We start from the raw sequence: 17223 nt of genomic DNA on the forward strand, positions 1-17223 counted from the left end.
TTAGCAAAACCTGGTTCCATTCCTTTTCATCTACCCCTACTCTATCACCTTTGTCAAAGGCACAATTTTCTCTCCAACAGAGATTGCAAAAGGCTCCCACCCACTATTCTTACCTCCATCAGTCTCTTTCCCTCTATTATCACAAGATCCTATTAAGACTGAAGTCAGAGCACATTCCTCCTCTGACTCAAAGCCTCCAATGGTTTCCCGTCTCAGATTAAGAGTCAAAAGTCTTATAATGCCCTACAAGGCCCAGCATGTTAGCCAGATATGGTGGCACATGCCTGTTATTCCAGCTATTCATGAGGCTAAGGCAGAAGGATCTCAGTTTTGAGGCCAGCCTGAGCTACTTGGTGAGACTCTGTCTCAAAAACAAACAAAAAAGTGTCAGTGGTTACAAAGCCCTTGTGTGATCCACACCTCTTCGTTCTCTTCTTTCTCTCCAATATTGCCTCCTGTTGTTCTCCCCACAGTTCACACTGCATCTGTAATTTTGTGCCTCATAGTTCCTCAAACATTATATCAGGTTCTTTGCATTCTCTGGAATACTCTTCCCCTTTGGGTCTTTACTCAAATATCGCCTCAAAGAAGCATTCCTCCTGTAACCCTAGAATACTAACTACTCTGTATCATTGCTTCTAGTTTACTCTTAGCTCTCATTATTGACTAACATTTGTAAGAGCAATATAGAATGGCTAAGGGTTTGGGCTCTTGAGCAAGCCTGACTGTATTTGAATCTTTGACTTGTCATTTTCTGCATAACTTGAGAAAATCTTTAACCAAAGAGAGATGGAAGCTGAAGTATAAATTCTTCCTTTTATTCTCTAAGAGAAAATCTGCTAAGAACATCTTTCAGTGGCTTCTTGGATGACAGCTTGATAGCACATTCTCACACTGGCTCCCTTTTCTGCCCTCTTGTCCCTTAATCCTGTTCCCTGCGACTGGACTTCTTAATAAGACTGTAACATATAACCAGTTTCTGGGGAACCCAAAGACATCATAATCCATATGAACTAAAAGTGGGAACTATTTCCTAAAGGGGACATAGGTACCTACCCAAAGAAAAAGGAAGTCATGTTGGCAGGCAAAACCTCAGAAGGTCACAATAAAGGTGGTCCTAGAGTCCTGGGAGTATCCAACTAACATGACAAAGATAAAAATGGATTGGGGGAATGTGCTGGCACGGTAGTCCAGCACAGATCAAGTCACAGGGCCTTTAGTTTATGGACAAGGAGAATATGTGTTTTTTTTTCAAAGCTAATATAACATTAGTACAATTATACCTAATTTACATTTCCTAAACAGTTTTAAGAATTTTGCAATTATGCTGAAAAAAGTGTTTTAAATAAGTTATAAATAAAATCTGAAAGTTGTGAAGATTTTATTCTGAAATGACATCTAATTATGATGTGCTAATTTGTGAGATGAGTGAGTAGACAACAATTGCTTTTAATTAGGAGAAAAGCAACATAAACAAATGTTTTAAATTTTGATGAGAAGCGTTTTTTAGTTTAATGCTTTTTCCTTTATATTTGAATAAACATGTTAATACAGTGACATACAATGAGCTTAATTTATCACACTTCTAAATAAGCAAAGTTTGCATTTAAAAAGTATTATTTTATTGCTTACTTTCACTGAGAACCTTTCACCTGTATGGAAATCAAATTGCAAAAAACACACTATAAACTGTTTATTTAAATAAGTGCCTGTTATCCACCAATAGAGCTACATGAGTTTGCTCTCCCTTTCTATGATTATTTTTATATTGGAGGGGATGGGTGGGTGCTGGTGACTGGGTACGCAGGGGCACTCAACCACTGAGCCACATTCCCCACCCCTATTTTTTTTTTCTTTTTTTGTAATTTATTTAGAGACACCATTGCTGAGGCTGGCTTTGAACACACGATCCTCCTATCTCAGCCTCCTGAGTCTCTGGGATTACAGGCATGCACCACTGCACCTGGCTTTACTATGTTTCTTGACCAAACAAAATTAAAGGCTATGAAAAATGTGTCATATTTTCATTTGAAACTCTTTTATTGTATAGAGTTTTATTTAATATGACAGTAGTTGTTTGGGGGCACATAACCTTTAAGAAGTAGGTTTAGGATCAATCTGTAACTATTCCTCAGCAAAAATACTAAGCAATTCAGAACAAATCAACTTTTACACTAATTTCAGTCAAAAGAAAAAGATCAGAAAGTAAAGGGTGGATAGGTGAGAGAAGTGGGAGAGAAAAATATCATTTAAAATTACTCTCATATTGAAGACTAGTGTAAAATAGCTAATATTTTTTTTACACTAATATTTTTCATAAGAGGTAGCCAGTGTGGACATGGGCTTTAGCACCACCAAAGCACTGCTGACTCGGGAAGGCTTCCTTTACTTTCCAGGTGGAGGAAGGAAGCACAACAGTCCTCTCTTTTCAATGGGAGATATCACAGAGACCCAATCAAAGAGATGAAAAATTAGCTTGGGTTTCAAAATTTTCCAAGGTGGCTACTACCAATGGCAATTCTTCCTCTAAAATACTTTAATTTTTTACATGTATGAATACTCTTCAGTGAACCTCAACATTGTGTACAACCACCAGACTGGGATACTAATTAGAATAAGACAGTCCATGTTTGTATAAATATATCAAAATAGATTCTACTGTCATGTACAACTAAAAAGAACAAATAAATATAAAAATAAAATAAAGTACTTTAATTTTTGTTCTAATGTTTAAGGCACCTTTATTTGGTCCTTCATGGAAATAAAGAAACATGGTTTCAAGATAATAAAAGGTAACAAAAACATGGATAATTAAATAGGGCTAGAGTTCTATTTTTTCTCAGATCTTCCAGGGCTCTATTCATTCTCTGCTGGTTTCCCTTGTGTTCACAATATTCCATGACCCAGCTACACTGTCAGGCAGTCCTGAGTTGTCATGGTGCTTCCTTGGAGGGACTATAATTACGCTTTTTTCTTTCTCATCTCTCTTAAGTGGACAAAACATGTTTTCGTTTTGAGAGCTCGTTGATCTCAATTTTTTAGTCATGTGTGGCCCTACTTCCATCTATTTGTTATTGAAAGACTAATAAGTAAATCAATCTTCAAACTTCTCTCTTGAACCTTCCCATATTCCCTTAAGTAATCTGTTGTTTGCTTTCAAGGATCCATGTATGTCCACCCATTCCTCTCCTCAAGATGGTTTCTTAGTTTATTTCAAAAGACCATTTGCTATTGATAGAAAGGGTCCATGGTCTATGTGTAAAAACCTATATTGTCCTGAATCCTCAGAGGCCTCCAAGGACATGCCTCTTATCACTTTTGGCTACTAGAAATATCATCTCTTAACAGATAAATAAAATTTGTACTTTTAACTTTTTTTGGTCTAGACTGAGCCCATCCAAAGAGATATGATTTAATTTAGTAATTTAGAAATTTTTAAGTCACTATCCAATATACATTCCAAAATCTTAAGTCTCTTTGAAATCACTTTTTTTCAAAGATTTCATTCTTGAATATGAAAAATCCATTGCTCCTTACATTTAAGTATTAAGAAATACAATTTTTCAATTCATAACTTTTTACTCAAGGTGTGAGAAAATAACCCGAGTTTGTATAAATTATTCCCATGATCATAGTTACTAATGATGATTCTGCTTTTTATAAGCCTTTATTTAAAAAATATTTTTAAAATATTGGTATCCCCAAATATATGAGATGCTGTTTGTTGATAAAAAAAAATTATCAATTTCTTCTTAGAATGAATAATATTTAAAAGTGATAACAGCATGAAATCAGTTCTCAGATCAGCTGTCACCACTGAGAGGTAAATAGTTTGGGGCATTAATGCATTCAGAGAAACTACAAAAATAATCCCATATTTACATATTGTTTACATTTCCTTACATCTTCCCTTAGTCATCATTCTACTTTGGAAAGTTCTTGTTAAAGAACTAACAGGAGAATTGGATCCTCACTCAAGATAGTGTCTTTTAAATGGTTTTCTTAGGTTCAGAATTTTGACTTAATTTTTAGGCAGATTCAGGCAGTCATCCTGGCTATACTTTCTTTATTCTGATTGTATGACTGAATTAACTTGGTCAACAATTAGCCTTTTATTTCTAGAACCCCAAATTTTTATTTGAATTTCTTCCTCCTTTATTCATCAGCTCTGCCTCTTTTTCTAGTTTCTTCCTGACTTACAACTGTAAGCTTCAGTTAGGGACTATGTCTATATCCTTTCTTGTTCTGTATGCACTGCCTAAATATATAATAAACAGTAGTTAGAAAAATGGTGAAGTTCAAAGATTAAGTTTGTAAAAAAATTAATACATATGCTTACAGTGCCCAAAGTATTCTGTATTCCACAATAAAAATGTTACATTTCCTAATTACAGTCTTTACAACCAAATTATTAATTGCACTTAATTATATGCTGAAATAAAATAATGTTTTTGCTAAAAATCAACTGTGTGAAAATAAGACTGGAAGAAAATATGGTTCCTACTAATCTGATGGATCCAAGCTTGAAGCAAAATTGATTATATTTAAATTTGAGAGGTATCTGAATTCCAGGCTTGGTAACTACTTTTTTCTCTTCCTCAAACATTTCAAGACATAGCAGGACCCTCAGACTGAGTCATTTGAAATACATGGTCAGTTTGCCTGATTTCAATTAATGTAATACCTTAGATCTCTCCTTTCAGTTTATAAGTGAAGGTCAGAGATTTGTTGGAGTATAGTAAATTATCCATTCCACACAAAAGCTACTGTTCTGTTTGAATGGCTAGAAAAAAAATGAAGTTATATGTATTAATTCCTAAGATCATTCAGTTGTCAAATCTTAGACCATGAGCAAAATGTTATTTTTTAAGGTAAATGGTCTAAAGAGAAATAGAAAATCCATTCATCAAACATATTCAAGCTGTTAGAATATTATTGAACAACTTCCAAAGGTGGTAAACTCTTGTTATGTAGATAGAACACACATATTTAAATCATCAATTTTATTTTATTTTTATGAATACCTGGCCATCTCCATGACCTGTTTCTTTTGAAACCCTCTTTTGTGGTAGTTTTCTCAATCTGGTTAGCTTAGGTATCCTAATTATCATTTGTAACTTAAATAGATTTATTGAATGACTTTTGCTTTGACTGACATAAAAGATAACCACAATATTTGTGAAATTCGTGATAATTACAATTGTCTCTCATTCTACAAAATGTACCTTCTTATAGGCTTCCCTGTCCATCCTTCTATCCATTCGGGAATTAGAGGTATCCCAGTTTTGCCAATATATAAAAAAAACCTCTTTTTTTGTTTTTTAATTTTGTCATTTTGATGCATATTTAATTATATTTGAAGGTCAAACTTCTTGCCAGAATTTTTGTCTCCTTTCAAGGGCAAACTTCTCCTCAAGATAGTTTCTGAATTTAGATGAAAGTTCAATAAACCATTTACCATTGGTAAAAGGGGCCCAAGGTCTCTCTATATAAAACTTGAACATAACAAATAACATTTAGATAAATAGCTGTCCTGGATCCTCAGATGCCTCAAAGGTCATGGCTTTTGACCTCTTTGGTTATTGGGCAAACTGCTGGCATTTGGTCACTACCAGCTAATATCCTGGCTGTTTTTTAGGTTTTAGCCTCTGTCCTTGTTGGACTTCTATAGAAAAAATCTACAATCAGAGCAAGCCAAAGAGTTTTTTTTCTTGGCATATGTGGCCCTACTGGTCTCTCCATGCCAACCTTCTATCCTGGACTCCATGTTGGCTCTTACTAGTGCTATGAACCCTATATCTCACAACATTAATTCCTAGGGTCATTTAATTGTCAAATCCCAGACCATCCGTTGCCCACCCACAGTCTCTGCTTTTTAGAAGCTCACCATTTTTTTTTTCCTATAAAACTCAGCTTTTGCCGGGCATAGTGGCACACACCTTTTGCAGGGCATGAGGCTGAGGCAGAAGGATCACAAATTTAAGGCAAGACCCAGCAACTTAGTGAGGCCCTAGGCAACTTAGCAAGATCCTATTTCAAAATAAAAAAATGAAAAGGGCTGGGGACTTGGCTCAGTGGATAAGTGCTTCTGGGTTCAATCCATGGTGTGAAAAAGAAAAAGAAAAGAAAATCTCAGTTTTCTATATTGTTATTTCACTGCAGTCTAAGTAAAAAGGCATCTTTGGGGCTTTAAGCAATGACTTCTCCTTTTCAGACATCATGTGTCCTTTCATTAAAGTGCTGAGACTCGTAAGTTTACTCAGTGAAGAAGTACAGGACAGCATGGTTTAAGGGGAACGAAAAAAAACCACTTGATTAGATCAGAAATACAACAAATCGGTAAGTTGATTGACTCTCAGTTACAAACAACTCAATAATTCAAAATCTAGTGTAAAAAATGTTAAATATTTTATTATGTATAATTGACCCAAGGAAGGGCATATGAAACAAACTCAGCACCCAATCTAGGTGGGAAGTCTCATAGGAGACCCTCTCCCTTCATAAAATAAGAATCATTATAGAATAAATTTCACTAAATAGGCAAACCAGAAATAATATCTCTCCAGAAAGCTGTAAGTAAAATATACTGCCTCAAACATTTTCACTGTGTGGAGAAGAAAAATAATTTTCATTGAGAATTCATACCACAGGCTGAAAAATATGATATAAAATGCATCAAAAAGAGGCAAAAGCTGGAAAATATGTGTCAAGATACAAGGAGGTCAAATGAGAAGTCCTGACATACAGCCAATCAGAGGGCTATTAATGGAGTGAATACATACCAGAGAGAGAATGTTTGAAGGAAAATGTTCCTGGAAATTATGCAAGAGATCAACCCACAGATTCAAGAACCCCAAAGAACCTGTAAATCTGAAGCAGGATAAAATAAAAAGGAATCCTCAGCCAGGCATGGTGCCTGTGTGTCTTGGGAGTCTGAGGGAGGAGATCACAAGCTCTAAGCCAACCTTAGCAACTTAGTAAGACCCTTCCTCAAAAGAAAGGAAAAAAGGTCTGGGATGTAGCTCAGTGGTAGAGTAATCCTGGGTTCAATCACCAGTACCATAGGAGGAGGAGAAGGGGAAGAAATCCTCTCTCAGATATGCTGTTGCAAAACTGTAGAATATCGAAGAAAAGATATTAAAAGCAAATAGATAGAAAAATGCATAGCATTTGAAACCACCACTGACTTCTCCATAGTAGCAAGGAAGGCAGAAGTCAGTGGTGGTATCTTCAGTTTGCTAAGAGAAAATACCTAATATGATTGAAGGCAACATAAAGACACTTCTAGATAAGGAAAAAACAGAAAGCTGGGCCTTGTGGTAGATAACCTAGGAGGATCACAAGTTTGGGGCCAGTATGAGCAACATAACAAGACCCTGTCTCAAAATACAAACAAAAAGGGCTGGAGATGTAGCTCAGTGGTAGAGCATTTGCCTAGCATGTGTGAGGTCCTGGGTTCCATTTCTAGTGATGCAAAAAAAGCAAACATCAGCAACAACAAAAATATCAAAAGCATTTTCTACTAATAGCTGAAAGAAGGATGTTCTAGGCCAAGGGAAAATAACCCTAGGTGGAGGGACTGAGATGTAAAAAGAAATTATAACAAGAATGATGGAAACTGGGGGTAAACATAAATATGCATTAACCGCATACAGCAATGTTTTTATCCAAGGGAATTTTTTTAAACATACCACTTTAATAATACCTTATATCACAAATAATATGATTGTAGTTATATAATCTGTTATTGATTATTTGAAAGAAGAGTAAATATATTTAACTTTGCATTTTGATCACTTATGTATGTAGGCTGAAATATATTCAGATTAAGAGAAGAACAATAATAACAGAGAGTGCAGAGGGTATAACTTCCAAACTACAAAAAGTTGGGATGGGGTACAGAAAAGTTAAGACAAATAGAAAATGAATAACAATCCAAATATATCTATAATTACAATAGTCAGAAAATACCAAATGCTTTATTTTAAAGATAGAGGTCATTTAAATTTCTCAAATTATCTACATGCTGATTACCAGAACTCCCCTAAGACAGAATATATAAAATTAGAAAGTAAAAGGATGAAAAGAATCTATACTGAGCAAATAATAACCAAAAACACCAACAAAAATTGATATATTTCTATTAGTTTTGTATAAATGAAACTTTAATTAGACTAGAGTTTCTAAATAATGATAAAATTTCAATTTACTAGAAACATACAATATTTTGAACATGTGTATGCTTAAGAACTAAATTTCAAAATACATAATAAATAATATACTTGTAAATAAATTTGATGGGCAAGAAGAAATAGATTAATTTGTTATCAGAATGAAAAATTTGAACACATCTACATTAGGAGCAAGTTTTATCTTTTATATTGAACAACTGCAATTCAAAAGTTGCATGGGAATTTTCAGCAGGATGATCACATATGGGGTCTTAAAGTAAGTCCCAACAACTGCCTCTTCTACTAAGCCATACAACCTCGTTAAGTTGTCCACTGGGAAGGACCGGCCACATGTAAGTAAGCTTGTTCCATAGGGGATTTTCAACTCTGGAATGCTTCCATTGGCCTGGCTTACTGATCCCTTCATGTTTTATGGCCCACCTAAAACGAAATAAAAACAAAATGGGATGTAGCAAGGCTAAATGTCATTTCAAAATACATATTTTAATTGAGTACTTACTATGTACTAGGTGAAGACTTAGTTTGAAATAAAAACCCCAGTCTGATCATTTGCTGCTTACAAGAGACACAAATGAAACTAATTTAAAAACACTAGATTTTAAAAATCAGAAAACATGTTAAATTAAGACAGGATTGTCAATATTATATTAGACTGAGGAATTTAACACAAAAGAGTCATTTTATAATAATAATGACATCAAACAAAGCTATTAGATATTCAGAGAGAAACTAATATACACACAATTATTATGGGAGAAACTATTACAAGATCAACAAATTACAAACTATACAAAATAGCTTATTAAAATGATAGTTTATGTAAAAAAGCAATAAATAAGGACATAAAATATCTGACCACTCTAACTAATAAATGTAATTATGATCATTTATTTATGCACATTGTGGTCTAACAGTCTGTCTTTCTCAACATTTTCTGAACATTTGTAATATTTGCTAAATATACACAAAGTAAACTTCAATACAATTATAAAATAAAATTCACACACATTGTGACAAATAATAAAATATATTTAGATATAAGCAGAAGTTTAAATTTTACAGTTTGAATCATATAATAATTTAAAAACCACACATCTCTTTCCCCAAATACTATTTATCAGATAGGGAAAAAATTAACATGATCAATAGCTACTTAAGCAATAAAAATAATCTATGTGAAAACTTATAGTATATATCTAGATTTATATTCAAATTAAACTCGGAGTGTTTATTTATTAAACACATTTATTAAACAGCTAGATCAAGAAGGTAAACTAATGAAGCCTTCAACTCAATCACTTATTTTAAAAACATAAAATTATCCCATGAAAAACAAGTGAAGGGGAATTGAGATTTAAATATAACTAAATAATTTGTAAAAGTGGAATGTTTTGAAGAAATGTTTTTGAAATAAAAAAGAAAATACCAAATCTTTTGCAAACAAATCTAGATTAATAACACAAACTAAATGGGAAAATTAAGCTAAATTATTAATACAGAAGATCAAAAGTGAGAGTATATTATGCATGCTTATTCATAAATGCAATAATTCTGATAAAATAAATGAATTTCTGAAAAAAAAAATTTCATGGATTTCAAATAAAAAACATCCTCCCATATATAATTTCATAGGTCATGAAATATATCATTTTTTATGCTATATAATATATTCTAAACCATAAAGATATAGAAAACTAGTTAATTCATTCCATGAAAGGAAGATAAGCTTCATAATAAAGTCAGTCACTAGCAATTTAAGAAAAGATACAGCAATAATAAGTATAATTATATATGTAAAACTCCTAAATCAATATTAACCAATAAAATGTAATATTATGTCAAAATCGCTATAGCTAAGTAATACTGATCCTAAAAATGAAATGATGGACATTTATTAATATAATACATCACTGATTAATGAAGGAGAATACAGGAACCACACATCACCCATAATTTTCTAGCACATATGATGGTCATCAGACCCTGAAAAAATTTCTAAGATTGACCAGCCCTATCAGACCATCTGCAGTATTCCACCTCATGTTGAAGAGCCCAGTTTTCCCACAAGCTTGCTGGAAATGCATGGGGCCCAGACACCAAGAGGTAGTGGGAACAGGAAAGACCTATTTCTAAACAACATGGAACCAGAAAAAATAAAGTTGAGAGTTCTCAGAAGACAGGCAATGGTAGAATATAGCTCCCACGTTATATTTCCTTTCACTGAGCGTGAACTCATACACTTATTATCTGAATGATGATTTTTATATGCCTTATTTTCTCTTAATACCTCATAAAATGTTAGCTATATACAAGACAATAAATACTCCATAAGCTGAAATAAAGTCCAAAGAGAAATGGAAAATCCATTCATTCAAGCTAAACAACTTCCAAAGGTGGTAAACTCTGGTTATTGTAGATAAAACAGACATATTTAAATCATCAATTTTGTTTTATTTTTCTGAATACCTGGCCATCTCCATGACCTGTTTCTTTTGAAACCCTCATTTTTAGTAGTTTTCTGAATCATACATTAAGTTATTCTGGGCCTGGAGATGTGAAAGCTCTCCTTGTCCTGCAGAGCCATTTTCAGGTTACTGTTACTCTATCCATCTCCAAAGATGCCCGGTGTTTTGAAACACATATGTGTAACCTATAGCACCTACTACCCTTTTTATTGAGTTCATATTAGTTTTCCTGTATCCTCCCTTCCCATTTATTAAAGAATTTACCACTCTGGCTTACTTTTTTGTTTTTTCCACCTTTGCTCCTAAAATCATTCAACATCTTTTCAATACTAAGTAGACAATCTACCCTGGCCTCTCAGTGCCTCCTGTTTACTTAACCTCATTTCTTATCCACCTACCCTTCCCATGGACACAGTCCCAAACCAGGCATCACATATAATTGAAACCACTTCCAAGTCCAATTTCAAGGCCACCTTCCCATCACTTCCCTTTTCTCCAATTTATGTATTTAAGTAGCCTGTGCCAACAATTCCTCAACTGTACCAGATGCTCCAATCCATTTCCTCTATCGCCTCTCATACTCCAGAGCCAGGGGGTATCCCTTTCCTTCATTCTCAGCCAAGATTCATGGTATAGCGTTATAACCACTCTTTTGTCTTCACCCTCAACCCAGTATCCCTCTTTGCCTTCTTTGCACTTGAAAAAATATAAACCAAATATTGTTAAGTCCAGTTATCTAGGCTTTGAATTTAAAACCTATATCTCAACAGTTGAGCAAAGGTTGAAGAAAAAAACAATCATGAACCGAATTACTATATACAGAGCCTGGTGAGGGTGGGAGGTAATAGGAACTTATTTGAAAATGCTTTGAGAATTAGGACTGTTTTGGTTGTCATAATGACTTGGAGGACACTGTTCTCATTTAACTGGTAGGAATCTAAAAATATCAAATGTATGTCAAAGTGTAAGAAGTTAGACCTGCATACCACAAACTTTACAGTTTTTCTCTGAGCATTCATGGAGGCAAAAAATCAAATTGCCTGATTCTAAAAACAAACTGTCTTTTAACACAAAGTATCTTTGCACAATTTTAATACACACTGAATTCCCTATTAATTCAACTCCCTCAAGGATAGATCTGTTTCTTTCATGTCGTTAACTTTTTTGCAAAAATCATATCACTAATGACATCACCATTCTTGGCAACAAATATAACATAGTTGCATACTTTGAAACTTGTGTCCACATATTCAGGTGATTCTATATAGAGGAACAAGTATATACAAACTTGATAATGTTTTCTACACAGCTGGGTTGAGATTTTATATTGCAGTATATATTACTTTTACTTCCAAGCTATTTTTCTTTGATTACCATTGTCATTATAGGACAGGTATTTCTTCAAAAGTTATCGTGATGAGCAGGTTCTCTTAACTATGAATTTTATTTTGGAATAGTGAAGAAGTCATTATAAAACATTTGTTATAAAAGGGAGCATCATATCTGATTGTGCTAACATTTACTATGTTAAATTATGACCATAAACCTCAGGTGGACTTCAGCCCTATTGTGAGAGGGGCACATAAATTCCTTTTCATTAAACCTCTCAGATTCCATTGCCCATTTCTTGATGTCTGCTGGTGATCTTATTTTGCTGAGAAAAGAGAAGTGGACAGAAAAGACTTTCCTCGTCCTCTCACCAGCAAATCTACCAGTCCTTGTTGCTATGATTGCATATACTCTGCTGCCCTCTTGCCACCATGGAGCTGTCTGTGCTCTTGATCTAAGCCAACATTTTTCCTTGTGCCCCAGATCCTTATCTTCTCTCCTCTAGGGCTTTGTTCTTGCCTTGCACCATTAATTTTCCTTCCCTTCTGGGTCATTCCATCTGCATAATGTTTGACACTCAAATATCTTTGAAAGAAAATAAAAATGAAAAAGGAATCCTCTCTGAACCCTACATCCTCTTGTAGTCATTCTTTGTGTCCCTTTGCAGCAAATTCTTTATAAAAGATTTGTCTCTTTCTCCTCTCTTTCTCTTTTCTCATAAACCAATTCAAATTTTTGTCTTTGAAACACCAGTGAAACTGCCTCATAAGGTTTTTTTAAAATTTTTTTAGTTGTAGATAGACACAATACCTTTATTTTATTATTTTATTAATTTATGTGGTGCTGAGGACCGAACCCAGTGCCCCACACATGCAAGGCAAGCATGCTACCACTGAGCCACAACCCCAGCCCCAACCTCATAAGGTTTTTACATTACCAAGACCAAAGATCAATTCTTAAAACATAACTAAATTAACAACAGCAGTGCCTGACAAATTCTCATTCCCTTCACTCTTTTTTTTGTTTTTGTTTTTGTTTTGTTGTTGTTGTTTTATTTTTGTTTAATTTGTGTGTAGTACTGAGGCTTAAACCCAGGGCCTCGCACATAATGGGTAAGCAGTCTAGGTTGAGTTACATCCCAGCCCTTATTCCTTCATTTTTTTTAGGGGTCTAGCTATGTTGCCAAGGTTGGGTTGAACTTGGGATCTTAGCCTTCTGAATAGTTCCTGAGTAGCAGGAATTACAGGCATGCACCACCATGCCCAGCTTCCCTCCTCCTTAAAATACTTTCTTCACTTGACTCTTGGGAAACAATATTCTCCAGGTTTTCTCCCCTGTTAGTAACCAAAAATTGTTAGTCTCCTCTTGTGTGCCAGAAGTTGGAAAATAAAACTTTTGAATATTCAGGGCCTGCCACATCAACAGAGTAACAGAGATGTCCCATTGGCCTGATGCATGCAGGGATATTACTCTATGATAAAGTACAGGTCCCATCTTGTACCTCATATGACAAAGACTAAGGTACAGCATTGATATAGGTTCTTCTGGATTTTTTAGTCAACATCTATCATGCTTCAAAATATTGCTCTGATGCATTTACCAGGTAATCCTGAAGACTGCCAATTTCAACAGGAGTCCAGGGCATGAGAGGCATCAGAAACAGATCCATATTGTGGTATAAGCTTTTCTGTTATATGACCTAGCACATTCTGTGACATTAAAGGAATTTGAGGTGATATGGGTGCTGTTGAAGTCTCTGGCAAACCTAATAAAAGAAGTACAGTATGGACACTAAGTTTCTGAGTAAGACTATGTTGTCTGCATCAGAAAATAATCCTGTTTTGGAAAAACAAATTTTGAAAAGCTTTTTGTGTGTGTGAGACTGAGTACTAGAAAATGAACTGTAAAATGACCATAAAAATTGAGCCATTCATCATGAACCAGGTATAGTCACATCCTCCATGACATAAGGTAAGACAGATATACCTCATTGTATAATAGAAGTGATACATTTAGATCAGGTTCAAGCAAATGAAAGATGTTGAGGGCCACAGCCAAGTCGGGATGACGCATGGCATTTTTGCCAGAAGTAGTGGTTGAGAGGTGACACCAGCAAGCCATTAAGATGATGACTTTTGAGTTCTCGCAGGTTCCCGTTGAGTTCTGGTTGAGCTCTCGCGGGGATTCCTGAAGAGTTCGCATTGGTTGGGGAAGTGCCAGAGGAGGGATTTTCCGGTTGGTGGTTCCTGGAGGAGTCACGTGGCATTCGGGAGAGTTCCCGGGAAGCGTGTGTGGAGTGTGCTGGTGGAGTTCAGAAATAAAGTTTGTTCCTGCTTGAGTGGCTTGTGATTTGTGCCCAGCCAGACTGAGGCAGAAAAAGGCATGAGTCTATTGCATTAATGCCTCTCCCTTAACTTACAACTATGACCTCAGGTGGTTTCTCTACAAGCATTTGATAAATAACAGAAATAGTCTAGACTGGTTAATGTGACTAGTACCAGTGCTAGTAGTCACTGTGGACTACTGCTATATCACAGTCCCACTTGGTATGGCTCTGAAGGGCAGTGGCAAAAAGAATTTGTCCCAAATAGGTTGAGCTGGGAATAGAACACCTGGTCATCCACTTTGTAGAAAACAATAGGCAACCATAGTTGTAGGCAGTGACTAATGTTTGACCTGTTGATAAGAAACCTCAAGAAGAGAAAATTGTAAAACATGGGTAAGGGACATGAAATTCCAGGAAGAAGTACGTGTATGGACTTAGGGGGAGGCTACCAAGCATGTGAATTTTTATTTCTCATATTAATACTACCAGAAAACATCTATCACAGAAGAGATGCTTAACAACAAAGTAGACAGGATGTCCATAGTGCCTCCACCAGAATGTTTATCCATCAGCCCATAGTACATACATATAAGAGACATATTTTATTTTATTTTTCCTACTTTTAAGTTTATTTTCTCAGATATTTTATCACAGTACTTTTTTTTATTGTTTGTTCACAACATTACAAAGCTCTTGACATATCATATTTCATATATTAGATTGAAGTGGGTTATGAACCCCCAATTTTACCCCAAATGCAGATTCCAGAATCACGTCGGTTACACATCCACAATTTTACATAATGCCCTATTAGTAATTGTTGTATTCTGCTACCTTTCCTATCCCCTACTATCCCCCCTCCCCTCCCCTCCCATCTTCTCTCTCTACCCCATCTACTGTAATTCATTTCTCTCCTTGTTTATTTTCCCATTCCCCCCACAACCTCTTATATGTAATTTTGTATAGCAATGAGGGTCTCCCTTCATTTCCATGCAATTTCCCTTTTCTCTCCCTTTCCCTCCCATCTCATGTCTCTGTTTAATGTTAATCTTTTCTTCCTACTCTTCCTCACTGCTCTATTCATAGTTGCTCTCATTATATCAAAGAAGACATTTGGTATTTGTTTTTTAGGGATTGGCTAGCTTCACTAAGCATAATCTGCTCTAGTGCCATCCATTTCCCTGCGAATTCCATGATTTTGTCATTTTTTAGTGCTGCGTAATACACCATGGTGTATAGATGCCACATTTTTTTTATCCATTCATCTATTGAAGGGCATCTGGGTTGGTTCCACAGTCTAGCTATTGTGAATTGTGCTGCTATGAACATCGATGTGGCAGTATCCCTGTAGCATGCTCTTTTAAGGTCTTCAGGGAATAGTCCGAGAAGGGCAATAGCAGGGTCAAATGGTGGTTCCATTCCCAGCTTTCCCAGGAATCTCCAAACTGCTTTCCAAATTGGCCGCACCAATTTGCAGTCCCACCAGCAATGTACAAGTGTACCCTTTTCTCCACATCCTTGCCAGCACTTGTTGTTGTTTGACTTCATAGTGGCTGCCAATCTTACTGGAGTGAGATGGTATCTTAGGGCGCTTTTGATTTGCATTTCTCTGACTGCTAGAGATGGTGAGCATTTTTTCATGTATTTGTTGATTGATTGTATATCTTCCTCTGAGAAGTGTCTGTTCAGGTCCTTGGCCCATTTGTTGATTGGGTTATTTGTTATCTTACTGTCTAATTTTTTGAGTTCTTTGTATACTCTGGATATTAGGGCTCTATCTGAAGTGTGAGGAGTAAAGATTTGTTCCCAGGATGTAGGCTCCCTATTTACCTCTCTTATTGTTTCTCTTGCTGAGAAAAAACTTTTTAGTTTAAGTAAGTCCCATTTGTTGATTCTTGTTATTAACTCTTGTGCTATGGGTGTCCTATTAAGGAATTTGGAGCCCGACCCAACAATATGTAGATCAGAGCCAACTTTTTCTTCTATCAGATGCAGAGTCTCTGATTTGATATCAAGCTCCTTGATCCATTTTGAGTTAACTTTTGTGCATGGCGAGAGAAAGGGATTCAGTTTCATTTTGTTGCATATGGATTTCCAGTTTTCCCAACACCCTTTGTTGAAGATGCTATCCTTCCTCCATTGCATGCTTTTAGCCCCTTTATCAAATATAAGATAGTTGTAACTTTGTGGATTAGTCTCTGTGTCCTCTATTCTATACCATTGGTCCACCCGCCTGTTTTGGTACCAGTACCATGCTGTTTTTGTCACTATTGCTCTGTAATATAGTTTGAAATCTGGTATTGCTATACCGCCTGATTCACACTTCCTGCTTAGAATTGCTTTTGCTATTCTGGGTCTTTTATTTTTCCATATGAATTTCATGATTGCTTTATCTATTTCTACAAGAAATGCTGTTGGGATTTTGATTGGCATTGCGTTAAACCTATAGAGAACTTTTGGTAATATCGCCATTTTGATGATGTTAGTTCTGCCTATCCATGAACAGGGTATATTTTTCCATCTTCTAAGATCTTCTTTTACTTCTCTCTTTAGGGTTCTGTAGTTTTCATTGTATAAATCTTTCACCTCTTTTGTTAGGTTGATTCCCAAGTATTTTATTTTTTTTGAGGATATTGTGAATGGAGTGTTTTTCCTCATTTCCGTTTCAGAAGTTTTGTCGCTGATATACAGGAATGCCTTTGATTTATGCGTGTTGATTTTATATCCTGCCACTTTGCTGAATTCATTTATTAGTTCTAGTAGTTTCTTTGTAGACCCTTTTGGGTCTTCTAGATATAGAATCATGTCATCAGCAAATAGTGATAATTTAAGTTCTTCTTTTCCTATTTTTATGCCTTTAATTTCTTTCATCTGTCTAATTTCTCTGGCCAGTGTTTCAAGAACTATATTG

The 17223-nt window shown here is 35.3% G+C and overlaps 1 protein-coding gene across 1 annotated transcript in view; it reads right to left on the bottom strand.

Annotated features, from left to right (window-relative positions):
- Positions 1–17223, bottom strand: part of DCDC1 (doublecortin domain containing 1) — a gene marked incomplete at both ends in the record, with an annotated part of 489436 nt that overhangs the window by 78747 nt on the left and 393466 nt on the right. Inside the window, 1 exon segment of the mRNA XM_081282196.1 lies at positions 8489–8612. Within this exon segment, the coding sequence (XP_081138322.1) occupies positions 8489–8612 (124 nt within the window).

This window comes from Spermophilus citellus (genome assembly GCF_964194105.1).
Source record: "Spermophilus citellus genome assembly, chromosome: 2".
NCBI classification, from domain to species: Eukaryota; Metazoa; Chordata; class Mammalia; order Rodentia; family Sciuridae; genus Spermophilus; species Spermophilus citellus.